At 40.9% G+C, this 23,030-nt stretch overlaps 1 protein-coding gene across 8 annotated transcripts in view; it reads right to left on the bottom strand.

Moving 5' to 3' along the window:
• Nucleotides 1-23,030, bottom strand: part of TARBP1 (TAR (HIV-1) RNA binding protein 1) — an 88,678-nt gene that overhangs the window by 13,562 nt on the left and 52,086 nt on the right. For 7 of the 8 annotated variants that reach the window (XR_004030065.1, XR_004030066.1, XR_004030067.1 and 4 more), the window contains 5 exons: nt 22,500-22,620; nt 17,491-17,601; nt 15,210-15,359; nt 5,078-5,164; nt 525-721 (listed from right to left, as the gene is read on the bottom strand). Coding sequence is in view for 5 of the 8 variants with exons in the window: in XM_003267273.3 (XP_003267321.2) it covers nt 525-721; nt 5,078-5,164; nt 15,210-15,359; nt 17,491-17,601; nt 22,500-22,620 (666 nt within the window). In the remaining 3 variants the exon portion in view is untranslated. Of the gene's footprint in view, nt 1-524; nt 722-2,221; nt 4,201-5,077; nt 5,165-15,209; nt 15,360-17,490; nt 17,602-22,499; nt 22,621-23,030 lie in introns of those variants that run through there. The other variant, XM_030812660.1, reaches the window with a different exon arrangement.

The raw sequence follows: 23,030 nt of genomic DNA, 5'->3' as shown, positions 1-23,030 counted from the left end.
AACCACCGTGGGGGCTTCACAGACACTGGGTCCTGCACCGCTCCCTCACCCCATCCACGTCACTTGCTTGATACTGAGCTTCCATGTATGATTTTGTTTGCAGAACAGAAGAGTTCTCTTAGAAAAGAAAAAAGCCTTTAGCTATAACTAGTATAGCTGAGAGATTAAGAGTGTGTCTTTAAAGTCAGGTCGTGCCGTTCTACGCAGTTCTCAAACAACAGAGGATGACATTTAGCTATACTGAAAAGAAACATGTACAAGTATGTAAAAGATTATTTGTACAATAAAGGATTGAGGATAAAAGGGCAATTAAGAGGTCAAGGTGGAGCTGACAATGAACCGTAATTACACCCCAAAGGGAGCTGCTTACGCCTGGCCCAGTCCGAGCCCTCGATGCTCCAGGACGGCAGCACGAGGATGTGGAAGGAGAAGCTGACACGGCATGGGCACTGCCCCCTCCCTGTGGGCCCTGCTGGAGGAGAGTGAGGGCGATGAGGGTGACGAGGGCGACAAGGGCTCCTTACCCTGCCCCATGCATGCTTTCCACTTGATGGAGGCTGGATTCAATCACAGGAGTCAGGGCATCAAATTCTTCAACACTTAACACTTTACACACAGTCCAGAGTTTCTTAAGAGCAACTAAAGCATACAGTCGAACACTAAAATTATGATTGAAACACCACTGCAGCACAACAATAAGGGCTTGCTTCAGAATTAGTTTCTGAAAAGAAAGGCAAAAAATTCCTCAAAACACAGACATGGACCATTTTACTCTCACTTGTATGACACAAAAAAGTATACAAATGATACAACTGCTCCTAGTAAAACTTCTTCCACTGGCTTTGCTACCAGGGCCTCTCATTCTTCCCTCCTGGACAAATTCGGTGCATTGGCATTTGCAATTTATTCAAGGAAAAACACATTCTCCCAGCTCTAGTTTTCATTAATGCTGCAGTACATTTCCCCCCCGCCCCCAATACTCTAGTACTTGAGTTAACTTGAAAAAAGAATGTTTTATGCTAGCCATTATACAACCACAGTGTTTTTCAAATGGAGCCTCCATCACTTATTATCTTAATTTGTGCTGAAAAAGTCAGAAATAGTCTTCAAGAGTCCTACTTCCGATGGCTTGAAAATGCTCCTAGAGCAAGATACCACACAAAGTGCTGTCCTCTTCTCGCTACTGATTTCTGAGCTACTCTGTCTTCCCTAACAGTGATCCTGGATCCACACAGTACTGAGTAGTGGCAGGAAAATTAAGAAGTGAGGGAGAAAATAATAAAACTGTTTAAATTTCCCTGTAGTTTTTTCCTGTGAACTTCAGTCTTCACAGCCCGGAGATTTCAAGCAATCCCTTGCTTTCTAAAATCACCTGGTTTAATAGACACTGAAGGTCAAAGGAAGTGACATATACTAATGAAGGAACCAGACGGACCCAAACTTTTAATGAAATATCAGAAGCTATTTTGATGCTCCTACCAAATGCACTTCTCCCTTAAGGCTCATGTGGAAATGCTGACCGGCTACACCTGGCAGCCCAGTTTCTACAGACCAATTAAAAACAACCATATTCACACAATAGTTTACCAAAGGCATCAGCATGGCTGATAACACACTTCAGTTACCCAAAGTTTCTCTGAGAAGGATAAAAACATATAAACAATCCTCTTTCTCTCATTCCTTTACTCAACATGTCATCAACATTTATCAAAGGTCAGTGACTATACTGCCAACATTACAAGGTGTGATGTTATGATATACACTGGTTTTTGTCCACAATTCCTGTCTTATAACTCCCATAGCCCTTGTTACAGTCTTTTGTTATAACGATCCCATTTGGAAGGAAGTCACTTGTGCAGCCCACACTGAAGGAGTGAGAAGTCACGCTCCCCCTCCCTCAGGGCAGAGCTTCTATAAAAATTGCTTGTAATTTTTTTACAAGAGCTTTGCCTTGTCCCTCCCCCCCCTTTTTTTTTTTTTTTTTGAGACGGAGTCTCGCTCTGTCGCCCAGGCTGGAGTGCAGTCGCGCGATCTCGGCTCATTGCAATTTCTGCCTCCTGGGTTCAAGCGATTCTCCTGCCTCGCCTCTCTAGTAGCTGGGATTACAGGCATGTGCCACCACGCCTGGCTAATTTTTGTATTTTTAGTAGAGATGGGGTTTCACCATGTTGGCCAGGCTGGTCTCGAACTCCTGACCTCAAGTGATCCGCCCACCTTGGCCTCCCAAAGTGTGGGATTACAGGCATGAGCCACCGTGCCTGGACTCATTTATTGATTCAATCATTTATTTATATCGGTGTGGGCTCGAGGATATTTATTTTATTCTTTGGGTTGGGATCCACTACTGATTTTGTTGCTCATACTGTTTCAGTTTCAGCCACTGGGAACACGTTCCCTCTGCATGCCCATCTCACATCACTGTGTGTATGTATAAAGCTCTGCCTTGCTTTCTGACTCTACAAGATGCTCCAGGCTCATCTTGCATACTTTCTGCCCTAGTTTTAGAATCAGCTATTTCTCCAGTGGTCCCTGGTTTGTTTTATTGGAGAATGGTGTTAGCAACCAAGATCTTGGAGCTAAGTACACATTACTTGTACATGAAAAAAACCCACTATAATTCTCAATAGGGAAAACAGTGCTTCCCAGCCCACACCCAAAAATGTTGGTACTGCCAGTGATCCCTCGGCTGGGGCTTTCAGGACGTAAATGATCTTTCACATATATCAGTGTAAAAAGCTCTGCTCGTGAATTCTCATGTCTGCTCATTTTATACAATGAACAAGCTGAAAGGACAATACACAACTATGAGCATAATTAAGAAAGTTTTTTTTTTTTTTTTTCCTTTTATAGGAACACTTAGTGCTCTGATTTTGAAACCGCCTTTGCAAAATTGTAACTGAGGTGGGGAAAGAGATCTGACCTAACCAACTCCATCTTGCTTCTAACCTCCAAGCTGTCCTTGTTCATTCCTAGGGGTAGGCTCAACTAACTTTGCGAGGAACTTAGTTTAGTTTATAGTTTAAAACAAGATGATAACAGCCCTTTCCCAAGACAAACCCCCTTTTTGTCTGGGGACTAGATTTCCTTTGTAGGACTAACAAATTAGCCTCAAGATTAGAAATTTTGGTTTAGGAGTCATGTAGCTGGAAGCTACAAGATTCTGACCCTCCCTAAACTGCTCCTATGTCAGTGCTTGAGATATTTTGCAGACCTGCACTCGACGGATCAGCTGGCACCACTACCCAAATCGATTAACTGGCTCATCTGATCTCGTGGCCCCCACCCTGGAACTGACTTAGCACAAAAGGACACCTCAATTCCCTATGATTTCATCTCCGACCCAACCAATCAACACCCTTGACTCACCGGCCTTCCCCCTCCCACCAAATTATCCTTAAAAACTCTAATCCCCGAATGCTCAGGGAGATCGATTTGAGTAATAATAAGACTCCAGTCTCCTGCACAAGCAGCTCTGTGTACTCTTTTTCTATTGCAATTCCTGTCTTGATAAATCGGCTCTGTGTAGGCGGCAGAAAAGGTGAACCTACTGGGCGGTTACAACCTCTGTTGTGACAACTGTTTTGAATCTCTAATTGCTCAGTACAGATCCCATATGCAGGTTAAGTAAGACACTTTGAAGAAAATGGAAAGTCTTAAGTGATTGCTTCCAAGAAATAAAACCTACATTTATCTAGGTAACAGTGGACTTTACGTATTACAAATGAAGAGACTGACAAAGTAAATCAATTTGGCCTTTTCTTAGGTATGTCAAGTCAGTTTTTTTTTTTTTTCTAAGGTGCTGCAATGGAAATTATTCCATTCTACTAATTAGCGTTCCTTTTTGGATGTTTCGAAAATAAAAAATAAATCTAAAGTATGTAATAAACGGCAAGTACAAAAAGGGCTTGATGGAAAAATAACATGTTATTTTTACCAGATCTAACATGAACATCTTCTAAGGTAAATTCATTTTCAGAATTCGTCTAAACTATTCTTAGGCTATTCATCTACCCTGCAACAGGACAATGTCTGCTCTGTTTTAGCTTTCTCAATAGATTGTAAGCAAATCTCTTTCCTGCACATATTTAAAAGAGAAAGACAACATTTGATCTTATCTGACGCCAGAGCCTTCTTGATCTTAGGGAAGATGTGAACGAGCTTTCCTGGAACTGTAACACACTGCCATCTGGCTGATACACACTGGAAGACACCATCAATTTAAGTGTTATCATGATTTTAGAGGTTAAAATGCAGTGTGGAGAAAGGCCTGTCTTAGAATGGATGAAAGAGGTTAATAAAAAACATATCACTGTTTAAAAACTAGAACACTGAAAAATTCTAGGAAAGCTTATTTTCCCTTACATTTTTATGGCACTTTCAACACTTAATAACACTATTTCAATTAAGTTTTCTCCTAGAGTTTATAGTATATCAGTACATTCTTTTCTGTGGATACAATAATACAGAATCTTCTTCCAAATCTTACTGGCAGGTTCTCCTAAATTCTTCAACGGTTGCCACAGTGATTAACCAAAATTAGTTATGATTTCTGCTTATCTGTGTGAGAACTTACGGGGGAAATTTTTCTAAACCTGAGAAACATGAAGTAACTCTACTGCACACTCCATATGATGACAGTCATTTTATATCACCTTCAATTACCCAACAGCTTTTAATAGTCTGGCCCTAAGTTTCTTTGCACGAGCATTTATTAAATAACTACCATTCAGTCAAAGAAGGTAAGGGAAGTCCTGTTTAAAGAATCCTAAGTAATCCTAATCCTAATAATTATAAATAATTATTAATTTTATACAAGTATCAACAAAAACTTACCCAGTAATTTGTCTATAAATTTGGTATGTACTCAAGCACACCTCAGTGTGTATGCATGTAAATGGGTAATTCCCATTTACTGGGTATTTGTGTCTAATACATGTGCACATTAGCAGGGCAGTGGAAAGGAAAGGGAGAAATTGCAAAAATCATAGGAATGCTCTACATATAAAAAATTGGTACAAATACATAAAATTCTTTCTTCATAGTCAAGTTTAAATTCTTACAAACAATTTCAACTCACCTTTTCTGGAATATTTTGAGTGATAATGTCCAAATGTGATAAAACTGCTAAAAATGTACAAATGCTTGTTTTAAGATTTTCTTCACCCTGAAAAAATAATCAGATAAACAAATATTCATTCAAAGCTTACTGTGAGCCATGCACGTGTAAGCGCCGTGCTGGACTCTATGAGGGCCCAGGATGGGAGGCAGCCTCTTCCCTGGAACAGCCCGGGGTCTGGGTGGGAAGGGGGCTGCAGCAGCAGGCACAGGACTGAAAGCAAAGGAAATAATTTCCTAGAGCCAAATGCCAGTGCACACAAAAATCAGCAGGTCACATAAAGTACTGAATAACTCAACTCTAAGTACAGCAGGGCACGGTGGCTCACGCCTATAATCCCAACACTTTGGGAGGCTGAGGCGGGTGGATCATTTGAGGCCAGGGGTTTGAGATCAGCTTGGCCAACATGGTGAAACTGTCTCTACCAAAAAATACAAAAATTCGCTGGGCGTGGTAGCGCACACATAGTCCTGGCTACTGGGGAGGCTGAGGTGGAAGAATTGCCTGAACCCAGGAGGCAGAGATTGCAGTTAGCTGAGATCGTGCCACTGCACTCCAGCGTGGGCAACAGAGCAAGACCCTGTCTCAAAAAAAAAAAACATAAAATAAAATAAAGTACAGTGTGCCCTCTGTATGCACAAGTTCTGCATCTATGAGTTCAACCAACCGTGGATGAAAAATATTTAAAGAAATAAAAAATTTAAAAAACACAACACAATTAAAAATACAAACAAAATTTAAAACTGTATAACAGCGATTTACATAGCATGTACACCGTACTAGACATTATAAGTAATCTAAGATTATTAAAGTGTATGGGAGGATACACGTCAGTTACATGCAAATACTATGCCATTCTAAATAAAGGACTTGAGCATCCTCAGGTTTTGGCATCTATGAGGGGCCTGGAACCAATCCCCCATGGATACCAAGGGTTGATTACACGTGGCAGAGCCAAGGGCAGGCTCACTTCAGGAGAGGCGAGGCCTTCAGGATGGGAAGGACTGGCCTGGAGAAGGAGCAGGAAGGTGAGAGAACAGATAAGTGAATAAGAACAAAGACAAAGAGGCAAACTTAAGGGAAAGGCAGCAAGAGGAGACAAAGCCAGTTTGGCAGGGAGTGATGGAGATAAGGCTCAAAAGTTAAATGGAATCATACTGTAGAGGCTTTAAAAAGCTATAGTGAAAAACCTATGGAAGACTTAATCAGCTATCTTAGGGAAAATTTTTTAAAAAGACTGTTCAACTGGAATCTGGAAACCTCTGATTCCAGTTGGAAAAGACTTCAACTGGAATCTGAAACTATTATTATTCCATAATCATAGTGGTTTGGAATAATACATTATTTTAGTGATAATAAACTGATAAATGCCAGACAGATTGGAAAGAAAAGAGCGTATTAGCAGGAAGACCAGTGTGGAAACCAATCCAAGAGGCAAATCAGATGATTGTTTAATTCCTTTATTTAATTAAGTTACTGTATGTCAGTTACTATAGAAACAAGTTCCTGTAACTTAAAAATCTACTGGAGAAGATAAAAATCAAATCAGATTAAAATTCTAACTGTAAGCAGTACTATTTATGTGCTATGAAAACCTAAAATAAGGGGATCTAAATACTCGGGGAGGTAACTTCCTTTAAGAATGACAATATGGGCCCTAGTGCTGTAATCCCAGCCCTGTGGGAGGCCGAGGAGGGTGGATCATAATGTCAGGCATTCGAGACCAGCCTGGCCAATATGGTGAAACCATGTCTCTACTAAAAATATAAAAATTAGCTAGGCATGGTGGCGGGCACCTATAATCCCAGTTACTCGGGAGGCTGAGGCAGGAGAATCACTTGAACCTGGGAGACGGAGGTTGCGGTGAGCCGACATCACACCACCGCACTCCAGCCTGGGCGACAGAGAGAGATGCCATCTCAAAAAAAAAAAATGACAATATGGGCCGGGTGCAGTGGCTCATGATCAGCCCAGGCAACATAACAAGACCTCATCTCTATAAAAATTTTTTTAAAACATTGGCCAGGTGTGGTGGCATGTGCTTGTAGTCCCAGCTACTCAGGGGGCTGAGGTGGGAGGATCATTTGAGCCCAGTTGTTCAAGGCTGCAGTGATCTATAATCGCCTGGGTGACAGAGCAAGACTGTCTCAAAGAAGACACGTGAACTGAGATGTGAAGGGAGAGAGAGTTATCTAGATAAAGAGAAGAAAGAAGACCATTTTGTGTAAAGGGCACAACATGTGCAATAGCCTGAAACCAAAAGGTCTGGTGATGAGCAGGAAAGACTAAAAAGGTCAGTGTGGTACTCAGTTATCTTGGGTGACCCCCAGTCAACCAACCCTCCCTACGCATGCCCAATGTAGGCCCCCTCCATCCCAGCAGGGATGGTCATGTGATTTGCTGTGGCCGGTGAACATTAGCAAGCCTGACGCATCCAGAGGTTGGATGAGCACTTGCACATCAGGACATGACCCACCCACGCCCTCCCGACCCTCTGATCCACCGGAATGCTCATTCTTGGAGAACTGAATATAAGGAGGCCCAGCTACCCTGCTGGAGACATGGAGAGGGGGCGATGCCCAGCCACCAGAGCTGCTCCTGCCATTGCAGCTAAGGTGACAAATATGTGAGCAAAGGAGCCATTTGGAAGTCCCAGCCCCAGCAGACACCACAAGGAGCAAAACTGCCCAGCCACACCCAGAAAACACACACATCACGAAAAAAAAGCAGTGGCTCACACCTGTAATCCCAGCACTTTGGGAGGCCGAGGCGACATGGTGAAACTCCATCTGTACTAAAAATACAAAAATTATTTAGCCGTGTATGGTGGCGGGCACCTGTAACCCCAGCTACTCGGGAGGCTGAAGCAGGAGAATCGCTTGAACCTGGGAGGCAGAGGTTGCAGTGAGCCAAGATTGTGCCACTGCACTCCAGCTTGGGCGACAAGAGGGAAACTCCGTTTCAAAAACAAAACAAAACAAAAAACATTGTTTACACCGCTAAGCTTTGGAGAGTTCTAGCAACGGAAAACAGACAATCAGTGTGCCTAGTGTAGTGAATTGAGAATGGACCACAGAGAGAGACTAGAGAGGAAAGAGGCCTAAGATCACGCAAGCCTTATGGGACACTCCGAGGAGCGTAGTCTTCATCCTGAGACAGCGTAGGACACTGTTGAAATTCTCACTATGGAAACCCTGCCTGGGCTTCAGGGTGGAGAGCAGATGGAAACAGAGCCAAGAGTGGATGTAGGCAGCCCAGTGGGGGAACCACTGCAAGGGATGACAGTAGCGTGGGCTGAGATACAATGGCAGAGACAGACGAGAAAGAACTCAGAAATATTCAGGTAGAAAGATCAGGACCTGATCACGAATCAGATACAGAGCATGGAAAGTGTCAAGGTTTCTGGTTTGTGCAACTGTATAGATAGTGGTGGTATTCCCTAGAGTAGGAAGAAGATCAAGTTTGAGGGAAAAAATAAGGCATTCGGTGTTAGACATCTACGTTTTAGATTATTTAGTCTAAGGGAAAATCATCTACAATGAAAACATCTACAGCAAGGGTCAGAAAACTTGTTCTGTAAAAGGCCAAGCAATACATAAAAACATGGCTTTGCGGGCCACACAGCCTCTGTTGCAACTGTTCAACTCTGCCATGTCAGCACAAACACAGCCAAAGACAATATGAAAATGCATGGACATGGCTGTGTTCCAATATAACTCTGCCAGGCCAAATTTGGCTGTAGCCTGCCAACCCCTGATCTAGAGTCAGGGGAAGATGTGTGGCATACAAATACTAATGAGTAAGTCATTCACATTAGGTAATACGTGAATCCACAACACAGATAAGACTGACTATAAAAATAAGAAAATAACAATAATAAAAAAAGCCTAGCCCTAGAGAAGCACCACCGTTTAAGAGGTGGGCAGGGAAGGAAAAGCCTGGAAAGGACACAGAAAAGAGGGCAGGAGGAACCAGAAAAAGTGTGTGTCACTAGAAGCAAGAATAAGAAAATGGTCAGCAGCATTCATATGGCTGACAGAAGAAGACGAAGGCTGACCACTGACTCGTCAGTCAGTCACTCTTAACTCCTGCAACAGTGTCTTCTGAGAAGTGACTGAACTGGAAGCTGGTCTACTATGGATTCAAGAGCGGGTTGGGAAGGATGTGAAAAAATAAGGCTGGGCGCAGTGGCTCATGCCTGTAATCCCAGCACTTTGGGAGGCTGAAGCAGGTAGATCACCTGAGGTCAGGAGTTCAAGACCAGCCTGGCCAACATGGTAAAACCCCATCTCTACTAAAAATACAAAAATTAGCCAGGCGTGGTGGTACACACCTGTAGTCCCAGCTACTCGGGAGGCTGAGCCAGGAGAATTGCTTGAAGCTGGGAGGCGGAGGTTGCAGTGAGCTGAGGTCGCACCACTGCACTCCAGCCTGGGCGACAGAGCAAGACTCCGTCTCAAAAAAATAAATAAAATTAGTAAATTAAAAAAAAAACTAAACCTCTGGAATCCAGGCACCTCTTTCAGGAAGTCTGATGATGAAATAGTAGAGAGCCAGGGTGATTATAGGAGAGCGACGAGAAAGCATCCGGTATAAATATCCACAAAAAATGGATGCAACTCGAGCCTGTTGAAAAGCCAATGGGACCATTTGGCTAAGGAGAGACTGAGGATAGAAGACAGGCTGATAGCAACAAATGCCTGAGAAGACAGGAGGGAAGAGGGCCAAAGACCCAGTGGAAGAATTACTCTGGCACTAGAGAAGATTCTACTCTTTTATGGTAAAAGGAAGAAATCTCAGATGGATACTGACATAGGCAGATTTGTCTGATTGCTCTAGAGAAGATATAGGTATTCCTATGTGGCAACTGTTATTTTCTCTAAAAAATAAAGGGTAAGGTAATTTGCTTTGAATAAAGGAGGAAACGGGTAGACAACTGCCCCTTTCTTTGATATCTATCCTGAATCCCCTTCCAAGTTTAGGGAATTCTTCCATCTTATGAGTGTTGGGGGACACTGAAAAATGCCAGGTATTCATCTTCCCAGCCTCCTTGCCACTAACAAGAAGGCAACTGACCTGGTTCCAAAGACCCCAATTCTGATTTCTAAATTGAGAACTTACAACTTAGAGGAGCAGAGCTCACAGAAAACCCTCCTCCACTGCAGGCAGCAGAGACAGCAGGTATACAGCTGGCTACGGCAAAACCCTGCTGAAGGCACCGTGTGTCCAGTGGGGTAATGTCCCCAGTGAACCAGCTCTCTCTGGCCTGCCTGTGGCTGCATTTCTGGAAGCCACTGAGCCTCCCCTATTCCTGCCAATTTTCCAGGCCTGATTCTGTAGCTTTCCCGGCATTGTGTAAGCTGCCTACTACTCCCCTCTTCCCCACTACCTTTTTTGAATCCCGTTTTGATTCCATCAGCAAAACCTTCCTTTGCCTACATCAAAAACTGACTAATGTCCACAGATAACATCAGATTCGAAGAGAATATACAAGGTCTAATGACAAGTGAGAGGCTGAGCTAAGCAAATAAAAGTAACAATTGGCACTACTGTGGACGGTAGCACCAGGAAGTTTTGGGGGTACACCAGAACCAACCCGTCCTTTGTGAGAATTTCTGGGGCAGTGCTAACCCATTTGAGAGTTGACATGAACAAACTGCATTAATAAAGCTATGGATGTAAAAAGCAATTCAAGGAAAAATAACAGAATCTGTCTTCATTATAGGAACATGAAGATGAGCCAGAGGAGCCCGGGAAGAGGTGAAAATTTTGAGACGGAGTCTCACTTTGATGCCATCTGTAGTGCAAGTGGCGTGATCTCGGCTCATTGCAACCTCCGCCTCCCTGGGTTCAAGTTATTCTCCTGCCTCAGCCTCCCGAGTACCTGGGACCACATGTTGGTCAGGCTGGTCTCAAACTCCTGACCTCAAGTAATTCTCCCGCCTCAGCCTCTAAAAGTGTTGGGATTACAGGCATGAGCCGCCACGCCTGGCCGAAGCATTGTCATTTCTTAGTGGTGTGACGACTGACTTAATCGTTGTTTTCTTCCTAAGGGTAAAAACTCCAACCTATCTTTGAGGATTATGGTGAGGCTGCTGTTTCTGCTGCTTATGGTGACACCCAGGTTTTAAGCTAGGAGACTGAGAGAATGAAAGACATCAGAAAGGGGAGCCAATTTCAGGGCCAGATGCTATTACCAGTTTAGTTTAACACAGGGTGAAGTTTGAAGTGATTATGGAAAGGCCCTGCAGGTGGCTGGAGAAGTAGGGACCGGCCGAGATGGGCTTTACTATGCCAAGGAAGTGCAGAAAGAGAAGCAGACAGGCTAACCAGTGACTCTTCAGATAAAACCAAGCATAAGGGTTGGGAGAGAGAATCAAGCACATGAAGGAAATAGAGAAGTTATCAGCACAACAGGAAAGGAATTATGAAGTTGACCACAGTGTGAGGATCAGCTGTGGAGAAAGCCACCACCAACGCAAAGGCATGAAATTAAAGTGGGGGGCATGGAGGAAAAGAGAAAGGCTGTCTGCAGCTCCGATGAGATCCTTGATGTATCACTGTTGAAAATGGAGTGGGCCGCAGTGATTTGAGGAAGGCAAAGATCACACATTGAAGTTTAACAGTAAAGAAAGGAAAACACTGGATGAGAGCTGGGTGGAGGAAAAGTCAACAGAACAAGCGTGAAGAATTCGGTGAGGTCCCAAAGGAGACACGAACAGGTCACACGTAGATGTGAAAAAAAAGAATAAGGATATCTTTCCTGAAATAGGAAGAAATGGAGAAAGAGATATTTTGAGGAAGGCACCTCCATTATCACACAAAATAGAAGACAAGATCATCTATTATGAAAGGGAAAGGTGAATTTGGGAACCAAAAGAAAGCATTCAAGATTTAGAACTGATTCTTGGAAACAATTTGCTCTTTGTCAGGAAGCCAGCAATGATAAACTCTATCACTAATTTTAGTATCAATTCCTTAAAAATGATTTTCAGTGTGATGTTCCCCTTCCTGTGTCCATGAGTTCTCATTGTTCAATTGCCACCTATGAGTGAGAACATGCAGTGTTTGCTTTTTTGTCCTTGCGATAGTTTACTGAGAATAATGTTTTCCAGTTTCATCCATGTCCCTACAAAGGACATGAACTCATCATTTTTTATGGCTGCATAGTATTCCATGGTGTATATATGCCACATTTTCCTAATCCAGTCTATCATTGATGGACATTTGGGTTGGTTCCAAGTCTTTGCTATTGTGAATAGTGCCGCAACAAACATACGTGTGCATGTGTCTTTATAGCAGCATGATTTATAGTCCTTTGGGTATATACCCAGTAATGGGATGGCTGGGTCAAATGGTATTTCTAGTTCTAGATCCCTGAGGAATCACCACACTGACTTCCACAATGGTTGAACTAGTTTACAGTCCCACCAACAGTGTAAAAGTGTTCCTATTTCTCCACATCCTCTCCAGCACCTGTTGTTTCCTGACTTTTTAATGATGGCCATTCTAACTGGTGTGAGATGGTATCTCATTGTGGTTTTGATTTGCATTTCTCTGATGGCCAGTGATGGTGAGCATTTTTTCATGTGTTTTTTGCCTGCATAAATGTCTTCTTTTGAGAAGTGTCTGTTCATGTCCTCTGCCCACTTTTTGATGGGGTTGTTTGTTTTTTTCTTGTAAATTTGTTTGAGTTCATTGTAGATTCTGGATATTAGCCCTTTGTCAGATGAGTAGGTTGCAAAAATTTTCTCCCATTCTGTAGGTTGCCTGTTCACTCTGAGGGTAGTTTCTTTTGCTGTGCAGAAGCTCTTTAGTTTAATTAGATCCCATTTGTCAATTTTGGCTTTTGTTGCCATTGCTTTTGGTGTTTTAGACATGAAGTCCTTGCCCACGCCTATGTCCTGAATGGTATTGCCTAGGTTTTCTTCTAGGGTTTTTATGGTTTTAGGTCTAACATGTAAGTTTTTAATCCATCTTGAATTAATTTTTGTATAAGGTGTAAGGAAGGGATCCAGTTTCAGCTTTCTACATATGGCTAGCCAGTTTTCCCAGCACCATTTATTAAATAGGGAATCCTTTCCCCATTGCTTGTTTTTGTCAGGTTTGTCAAAGATCAGATAGTTGTAGATATGTGGCATTATTTCTGAGGGCTCTGTTCCGTTCCATTTATCTATGTCTCTGTTGTGGTACCAGTACCATGCTGTTTTGGTTACTGTAGCCTTGTAGTATAGTTTGAAGTCAGGTAGCGTGATGCCTCCAGCTTTGTTCTTTTGGCTTAGGACTGACTTGGCGATGCGGGCTCTTTTTTGGTTCCATATGAACTTTAAAGTAGTTTTTTCCAATTCTGTGAAGAAAGTCATTGGTAGGTTGATGGGGATGGCATTGAATCTATAAATTACCTTGGGCAGTATGGCCATTTTCACGATATTGATTCTTCCAACCCATGAGCATGGAATGTTCTTCCATTTGTTTGTATCCTCTTTTATTTCATTGAGCAGTGGTTTGTAGTTCTCCTTGAAGAGGTCCTTCACATCCCTTGTAAGTTGGATTCCTAGGTATTTTATTCTCTTTGAAGCAATTGTGAATGGGAGTTCACTCATGATTTGGCTCTCTGCCTGTGATTGGTGTACAAGAATGCTTGTGATTTTTGTACATTGATTTTGTATCCTGAGACTTTGCTGAAGTTGCTAATCAGCTTAAGGAGATTTTGGGCTGAGATAATGGGGTTTTCTAGATATACAATCATGTCATCTGCAAACAGGGACTATTTGACTTCCTCTTTTCCTAATTGAATACCCTTTATTTCCTTCTCCTGCCTGATTGCTCTGGCCAGAACTTCCAGCACTATGTTGAATAGGAGTGGTGAGAGAGGGCATCCCTGTCTTGTGCCAGTTTTCAAAGGGAATGCTTCCAGTTTTTGCCCATTCAGTATGATATTGGCTGTGGGTTTGTCATAGATAGCTCTTATTATTTCGAGATACGTCCCATCAATACCTAATTTATTGAGAGTTTTTAGCATGAAGGGTTGTTGAATTTTGTCAAAGGCCTTTTCTGCATCTATTGAGATAATCGTGGTTTTTGTCTTTGGTTCTGTTTATATGCTGGATTACATTTATTGATTTGCGTATGTTGAACCAGCCTTGCATCCCAGGGATGAAGCCCACTTGATCATGGTGGATAAGCTTTTTGATGTGCTGCTGGATTCGGTTTGCCAGTATTTTATTGAGGATTTTTGCATCAATGTTCATCAAGGATATTGGTCTGAAATTCTCTTTTTTGGTTATGTCTCTGCCAGGCTTTGGTATCAGGACGATGCTGGCCTCATAAAATGTGTTAGGGAGGATTCCCTCTTTTTCTATCGATTGGAATAGTTTCAGAAGGAATGGGGGGAGGGACAGCATTAGGAGATATACCTAATGCTAAATGACAAGTTAATGGGTGCAGCAAACCAACACGGCACATGGATACATATGTAACAAACCTGCACATTGTGCACATGTACCCTAAAACCTAAAGTATGATAATAAAAAAAAAATAAGTGAGAGAATGCAGAAAAAAATAAATAAATAAATAAATAAACAAATAAATAAATAAATATGATTTTCAATATATTAGAAAAGTTGGAAAGCGATTAGGGGAGTGTGTGAGGGTACAGATGAAACAAGAAAGGAAATGAACTGATATTACTTCTATTCTTTCTATGTTATGTTTGAAATCTCCCAAAACCTTTTTTTTAATTTTAAGGAATGCAATTAATTCCTCATCATTCATATTTCTAAGATCAAACAAAGACATTGCTTGGTAAATAAGAATATAGAATGCACCTACTTCCCTTACTTCTTAATGACAAACGCCTTTTCCATCTTTATTTTGTTCAACAGAACAGCTCTCAAAAACTATGAAATATTCAAAATGAATGCCAGGGATTTCTGTCTTCTGAATTAATTCAGATCTTGCAAAACATAACATATGATGTCAATACAATAGGGCAACTGAGAGTCAGAAACAACTATTTAAGTGAAACAAATCTCTAAGCATTGTCAAAATCATGTCTTAGTTTAAAAATATATAAAAAATATTCTTTACTTACATAAGAAAAACAATCCCAGAACTTTGGAAGAAATTGAGGGAATTTATGAAGAATCAATATAATAATCCATTCTATAAAATATTTTATGGATGCTTGATTGGTGGTGAAACCAGCCTGGAAAATCCTGTCAATAATTCCATTCAAGAAATTCTGAGAAAAAAAAGTTCACAATTAAACAGTTACAGTTATTCATTTTAATTTAAAAATAGTCTCCGTTTAAAATAAAATAAAGTTTGTATCATAAGTAATTTATTGGATCTACAACTCTCCAAGCAGAGACTCTTAAAAACTACTGATTAAAATATAATGATGAAGTACCTTCATTTAGTACTTTATAATTTACCTGGAAATCAGTTCTATCTATAAGGAATGTTATTCACCACCTGTATTTTTACAGGGAAAGGAAAAGACTCAGAAAAGCTGAATAACCTTCCCAAAGTCACATACCTAGTGAGTGTGGAAGAATTCAGGTTCAAATCAAGATCTGCCAAGATGCCAGGGCTTAAACCTTGTAACAAGGGATGGCACAGAGACTGAAGTCAGCAGGCGGGAAACAGCATCCCAGAGGGCAGGTCTCGGGCCACTGAGCCCTCTGTTCAGGCTCATCGTCCTCCTGCCCTCATGGTCTGTGTTGCCCCACAATTACCGCACTGTTCTCTGGCTAAGACCTTGAGCTCCAAAATCATCTTTCCCTCTTCCACCCTCTCCTCTTCAAAACTGTATTTCTGTCAGGGGGACCGAACCTATCTAAGTAGCAGGTGAAAAACAATATCTATTTATATAAGCATATGAAAGTAATATGTATTATGTATATTTCTTTATTTTAAAGAAGAAAAATCTTACAAGAATTTCTACTTAGTAGAAAAAGAGCAAAAGGGCTCATTTTAAGCCCTGAGATGGTGTCATAAAGTGGAGCATACATTTTGTAGTTAGGTTTGATTGAATTCCACCTCTATCATTCACCACTAGCTGTGTAACCTCTCAGGCAGGACACCTAACCTCTCTCAACTGCAGTGCTCTTAGAGGCAAAATGAGAATATGTACGGCCTACCTTGGAAGACTATTATGAAGGTTAAACAAAACCATAAGACATAACAGTTTACAACTCTGAGCTCCATAACAGACTGCTAGCTTTCCTTTTCCTTGCAGGTGTGCCCGCTGGGACATTTCCCCACCCTCTCCAACATCACCCTTCTCTCTAGGAGACCCTCTCCATTCTAAGAAAAAAATGCTCTCAGTAATCTAGTTGAGCATTTCTAAAATGTTTCCTTTTTTAATGCATCCTTATGTTTAATGATGTACTTTAAATCAAATAATACTAAAAGACCTATGATGAAAAACAGCAACCTCCCACACCCCCCACATCCATCAAAACTACTCCCCAGAAGCAATTCTTTTAGCTATTTCCTCTTAAATTATTCCAAATAGTTTTATTTGAATATACTTATATACTTACACTGTTACTGAACTATTTCTCTCTCACAGATATAAGACTTCATAAGATTGTAAAGAAAGAGGTTAGTATATATATTTTTTAATTCTCTCACACATTTAAAAGAAGGTAGGGAGGACAGTAGGAAATTTTAATGTCTGAAGGATGTTTTTTGCATTGAAAAATGTTTTTAAAAATTGCATGAGTTATATACCATCACTTTCTCATAATGATGATCTATTTTCTCAACAGGAATATTAAGCAAAGATGGTTTGAAAAATCAGATCGTCCATTCAACTGTTTCTTGCCTCCTCAGGGAAGAGAAAAGGTAACTTTGGATAAAGATACTTTGTTGTAAGATACTTGGCTTTTCCTTAGCTGGTTTATATGGTCACACTATTCATGAAGTTAAGGGCAAGGAAATCCACCATGTGAAACAATATTCCCATCCCAAATGATACAATTTGCCTGGTTTCTACAGTACAGATAATCCAAAACAGTGTAACACTCCAAAATAACGTAGCTACAGAAAATTAGAAGTATTTGCATTTCCTAATCAAATGGCAAATCAGACTTTAAACAGTTAAAATGTCACATTAAAATACCGAAGGGAAAAAGTATTAAATGGGGCCATGTAAACCCACTTCTAACTTATTTCTACAATACCTAATTGCCTTGGTATTCTCTCTGTTAATAAAAACTTTTGAATAACTTCAATTTTAAGAACTGCAGAATAAATTTGAAACATTATCTTTTGCAATTTTAAAACAGTATATGATAGTTTCTGCAAAATAGTTCAGTCATGAAATCATATGCTTCAAAGGTACAAATATAATAAAAATATGATACCTGATCAAGTCTAGGGAAAAGTACCAGCAGAGTCTGCCACACTCGGTTTTTCACTCTGTGCTGTAGAGAATTCACATAGTAGCGTTTTTTGGACTTGGACACTAATTCATCCTGGAAAGGAGAAGGAAGGGAGTCAATTTTAAATTATCTATTTAATTTGTGATTAATGAAAAAATCAATGACAACTTGAAATGTTAAGAGGCTTAAATTAGGCACAGGGCTTTTTGTTCCCCCAAAAAGCAGTTAGGAGGATAAGAACAAAAATGGCACCTTAAAATATTTCAAACATTGACATTTTGGGCTGAGTGATTAAGAAAAATAAAAAATTTTTTAAATAAAACACTTCAAACACTGAACTTAATTGCTTTCAACTTACATGTTTTTTTGTTTGTTTGTTTGTTTTCTTTTTTGAGATGGAGTCTCACTCTGTTGCCCAGGCTGGAGTGCAGTGGCGCGATCTCAGCTCACTGCAACCTCCGCCTCCCAGGTTCCAGCAATTCTCCTGCCTCAGCCTCCTGAGTAGCTGGGATTACAGGTGCATGACAACACACCCGGCTAACTTTTGTATTTTCAGTAGAGATGGGGTTTCACCATGTTGGCCAGGCTGGCCTTGAGCTCCTGACCTCAGGTGATCCACCCGCCTCAGCCTCCCAAAGTGCTAGGATTACAGGCATGAGCCATGGTGCCCGGCTAAGTGTTTTTAAAATTAGAAGGGGGCCAAAAAACTGGGAGCTATGGGTTCCAGGGGCGAAAAGAGATTGAGATACTGGATATATATTGCCACATATTACCATGTACCTCACAGGCACTTCTCAACTTGTGCCCCCGTGTCATATTCACATTTGGAATACTGGTATCTACAATCTGATGCAAACACCACTAAGGCAGAAGCCACCCCAGTACACGGACAGTGCAAGGCATCTCTACACATGATGTATCTCTAGACACAAGAAAATGGCAGCACTGAGCCTTTCCTAGTAACATAGAGCTCTCCCTGGCTTTTCATGGCTTGTGCTGCCTAAATTCAACCAGCTGCAAGGTTTGCTTTTATCACCATAACTATTAGTGCTTTGGCCATAAAGCAAGATGGCACTGAAGAGTATAACATTCTCAAATGTCTTAAAGGTGAAAAGTCATTCACCACCTCCAAAGCCGTTTTCACATAATGTAGATGATCCTCATCTACTTCATAACTTCTCTGACCTTTCTTCTTCCATAATCTTGTTCTCTGCATTTTAGTGTATATAAAGTTTCATGACAATAGCTAAATTAATATAGAATTTAATGACTCCCAATGATGTTTAAAATCTCATAATCTCTATATAATTTCTGTTAAGAAATTTTCCTCTGGTATAGGTGGGTTTAGGTTTCACATACTGCTCAACCTCAATGCAATTAAAAATGGAATCAGTAGGGTGGATTATTCATGCATTCAGGAGAAGCATCTTCATGTCAAGAAAGCTGCCCTTAGGACCTCACCAAATCACCACTCTCAACTGGAAGTTGAGAATTCTAAAATTCCCTTTCAGCTCAAAATCTTCTTCTGTCTTTCTACTTGTTCCACTCAGTGTGCTCCTTTACTCAGAATATCTTTTCTCTACTAGTCTGTTTAACTCGTGGCCAGGTACTACTGAAGAAAATAAAAATCACTAGCCACAACTGACTTCATCAAAAATATGTATTCCACACAATGGAATACTATTTAGCCATAAAAAAGAATGAGATCCTGTCATCTGCAACAACATGGACCGAACTGGAGGTCATTATGTTCAGTGAAATAAGCCAGGCACAAAAAGACAAACTTCGCATGTTTTCACTTATTTGTGGGAGCTAAAAAATAAAACGATTGAACTCATGGAGATAGAAAACAGAATGATGGTTGTCACAGAGGCTGGGAGGGGTAGTGGTGGTAGGGGGAGGGTGTGGGGATGGCTAATGAATATAAAAATATACTTAGAATGAATAAGATCTAGTATTTGATAGTACAACAGGGTGGCTACAGTCTACAGTAAGTTATTGTACATTTTAAAATAACTAACAGTACAACTGGATTGTTTGTAACATAAAGGATAAATGCTTCAGGTGACATATCTCATTTACCTGATGTAATTATTACACATTGTATGCCTATATCAAAATATCTCATACACCCCATAAATATATACACCTACTATAGACCCACAAAAATTAAACATTTAAAAATATGTATTCCAGCTGTATCTGGGCCTTCATTATTGCTAGACCAATAGTTCTTAAACTGTATCAGCTCCAGAATCACAAGGGCTCATTAAAACAGAGTGCTGGGCACCACCCCCGGAGCTTCTGATTCAGTAGACTGGGGGCAGGGCCTAGGAATATGCATTTCTAACAAGTTCCCAGGGATGCTGACACTGCTGATCCAGAGACCACACTTTAAGAATTACTGCTCTAGACAAGCATTTTGCTTTTTCAAGTCCATTTTCCAAAGCAGCTGCACCGTTCTGTATTCCCATTAGTGGTGCATGAGGGTTCCAATTTTGCTACATCCTCACCAATGCTCATTATTTTTAGTTTGTTTTCTTGATAGCCATCCCAGTGGGTACGAGTGGCTAGTATTTCGCCTATGTGATTATTGCTGGCCTCTCCCCATCATTTTTCCCTCTCTACTGGATCATTTCCTTCAACATACAAACATGTTCTAATTATCTCCCATCTTTAAAAAGCCCCTTCTTTAACTCCAGGTTCCCCTCCAGGAACGACCCCTTTTATTCCCTTTTCTAGGGTGAACTCCTAAGAGACTCTATACTCACTGTCTCCACTCACTAAACTCCCATTTTCTTCTGAACTGTTTCTACTTCGGTTCTCATCCCGCCATTCCACTGAAATGCCTTTGTTGAGGTGACCGAAACAGCCGAATCCGATAGCCGGCCTGCAACCTCCTCGTCCTCCACGCAGCACTACCTTTCCTCACTTGGTCTCCGGACAGCATCCTCTCCAGGTGTCCTCCTTAAATCATCCAGAGCTCGGCCCAAATGTCACCTGATTAGACCCTCCTGACCCCTCTCTCTCTTCTCTGAAAAAAAAAATTTTTTTTTTTTGAGACGGAGTCTCACTCACTGTGTTGCCCAGGCTGGTTTCAAACTACTGACCTCAAGCAATCCTCCTGTCTCAGCCTCCCAAAGTGCTAGGATTACAGGCATGAGCCACCATGTCTAGCCCTGACCCCTTATCTAAATAGCTAAATATATATTATAACGTGTATTTTTGTTCTGATAGAATATCCATCTGATAGAATACCCATATCCAGCTCCCATCACTTTAAACTCTATTCATCTTTTAGAAAACCAATAACATACTATTTCCTCTGGGACATCTTCCTTGACTCCAACACTACAGAGAGGGAATTGTTGCATAAAAAATATTTCCAAGGTTTTATACAATAAAGCTGACCTGCTACCCTCAGAAAATGAAAGTATTATGAATACTCCTGTTTTAACAGAGGGACTTCCATGAGTTCTGTAGTCATCCATACGTCCACACCAAGGTCAGAAAGCAGACCAGGCACTCTGCTGACCTCGGCTTTAAATGACAGGTAACTGTATCTGTCATTTAAACATTACATGGGGAACAGAGCACCATGCTCAACTCTACCCCTTCCTACCTAACTTGTCCCCAGGTTTATTAAACCTGTTCTTCAGACACTAGAGTGTTCATTTAGAAATGATTTAGCAGGCTCAAAAACAACCTAACTGGATTGTTTTTATCTAATAAATAAGGAATTTTCATCAATCTTAGACAAACATCACACACCCAGATCTAGAAATAACAATATATTACAATGGAAGCAAATCCTGGGGTAATCTTTCACGGGCTCTCAAATCACAGCAATCAATTCCTAACATTTGATGCCATTTTCTCAGTTTTTACTTTTTCATTCCATTTCTTACAGAAAGCGATGTATGAATATAGCACTCTAAACATAACCGGGGCCAAGCACAGTAGGTCACTCCTCTAATCCCAGCACTTTGGGAGGCCAAGGCAAGAGGATCACTTGAGGCCAGGAGTTCGAGACCATCCTGGCCGACATGGCGAAACCCTGTCTCTACTAAAAATACAAAAATTAGGCCAGGCGCAGTGGCTCATGCCTGTAATCCCAGCACTTTGGGAGGCCAAGGAGGGTGGATCACCTGAGGTTGGGAGTTCGCGACCAGCCTGACCAACATGGAGAAACCCCATCTCTACTAAAAATACAAAATTAGCCAGGCATCGTGGCGCATGTCTGTAATCCTAGCTACTCGGGAGGCTGAGGCAGGAGAATCGCTTGAATCCAGGAGGCAGAGGTTGCAACGAGCCAAGATCACGCCTTTGCACTTCAGCCTGGGCAACAAGAGCAAAACTCTGTCTCAAAAAAAAAAAAAAAAAAAAAAAAAAAAAATTGGCCGGGCGTAGTGGTAGCTGCCTGTAATCCCAGGTACTCAGGTAGCTGAGGCAGAAGAATCACTTGAACCTGGGAGGCGGAGATTGTAGTGAGCCGAGATCTGAGATCATGCCACTGCACTCCAGCCTGGGCGACAGAGCAAGACTCTGTCTCAAAAAAAGAAAAAAACAAACAAACAAACAACATAACCGGGTTTGACTGGCACTGGAAAATACAGAATGAAGTACAGATGGTACAGAAAAAACATTATCATTATTGTTCTCTAAAACCAAACTTGAGTTGGACAATTACCAACCAAGATTTTTTTCTTTTTTTCTTTTTGTAGAGACAAGGTCTCACTATGTTGCCCCAGCTGGTCGCAAACTCCTGGCCTCAAGCAATTCTGCTGCCTTGGCCTCCCAAGTGCTAGGATTATAGGCATGAGCCACAGTGTGACCAGCCCTAATCAAGACTGAATTAAAAATACAGAACATAAACTTTGTGTTTTCTCCTGACAAAAGATATTCAGAAGTACATATTCTAGCAACATAAAGAGCAAGTGTTGACCTCTGACTGTTAACTACAAAGATAATTTAAAGTAAAATACACTTACTTTATCTAATAGCTTGATTGCAAGATCCTCCATAAACAACTTATGGGACATATTGGAGCCATCTAATAAACACAGGAATTTGATAGCACAAATTCTCACATAATGGTCTTCTCTCTTAGTACTAAAAAAATTAAATGATAAATTATGTTAATACATTTTCAAAACAGAAAAATAACATCAAATATTAGTTTCAAATATCATTACATGATCAAAACCTCTCAAAGTTTGCTAAAATTAAGCAGGTCCATACTTAATGACAATACTTTTTAATTTAGAAGAGATAATAGAAGATAACAAATGAATATATTACAAGGAGGGTCTATACAGAAAGTATGAATGAGCACAAATTCATTCAGATTTCTGGAGAATCAATGCACATGCTGCTGAACCTAGTTCAATAATACCTTATCTGTGGACAAAACAGATCACAGCTCACGAGCCTGTCCCTGAAAGAGGACCACAGATACCTCCATTCACTCAGGGGCATGAATGCACATCAAACACATCAATGGCCTGCGATACCACACACTA

Source organism: Nomascus leucogenys, chromosome 5 (assembly GCF_006542625.1).
Source record: "Nomascus leucogenys isolate Asia chromosome 5, Asia_NLE_v1, whole genome shotgun sequence".
Taxonomy (NCBI): domain Eukaryota; kingdom Metazoa; phylum Chordata; class Mammalia; order Primates; family Hylobatidae; genus Nomascus; species Nomascus leucogenys.
This window is presented reverse-complemented; position numbering and strand designations above follow the sequence as displayed.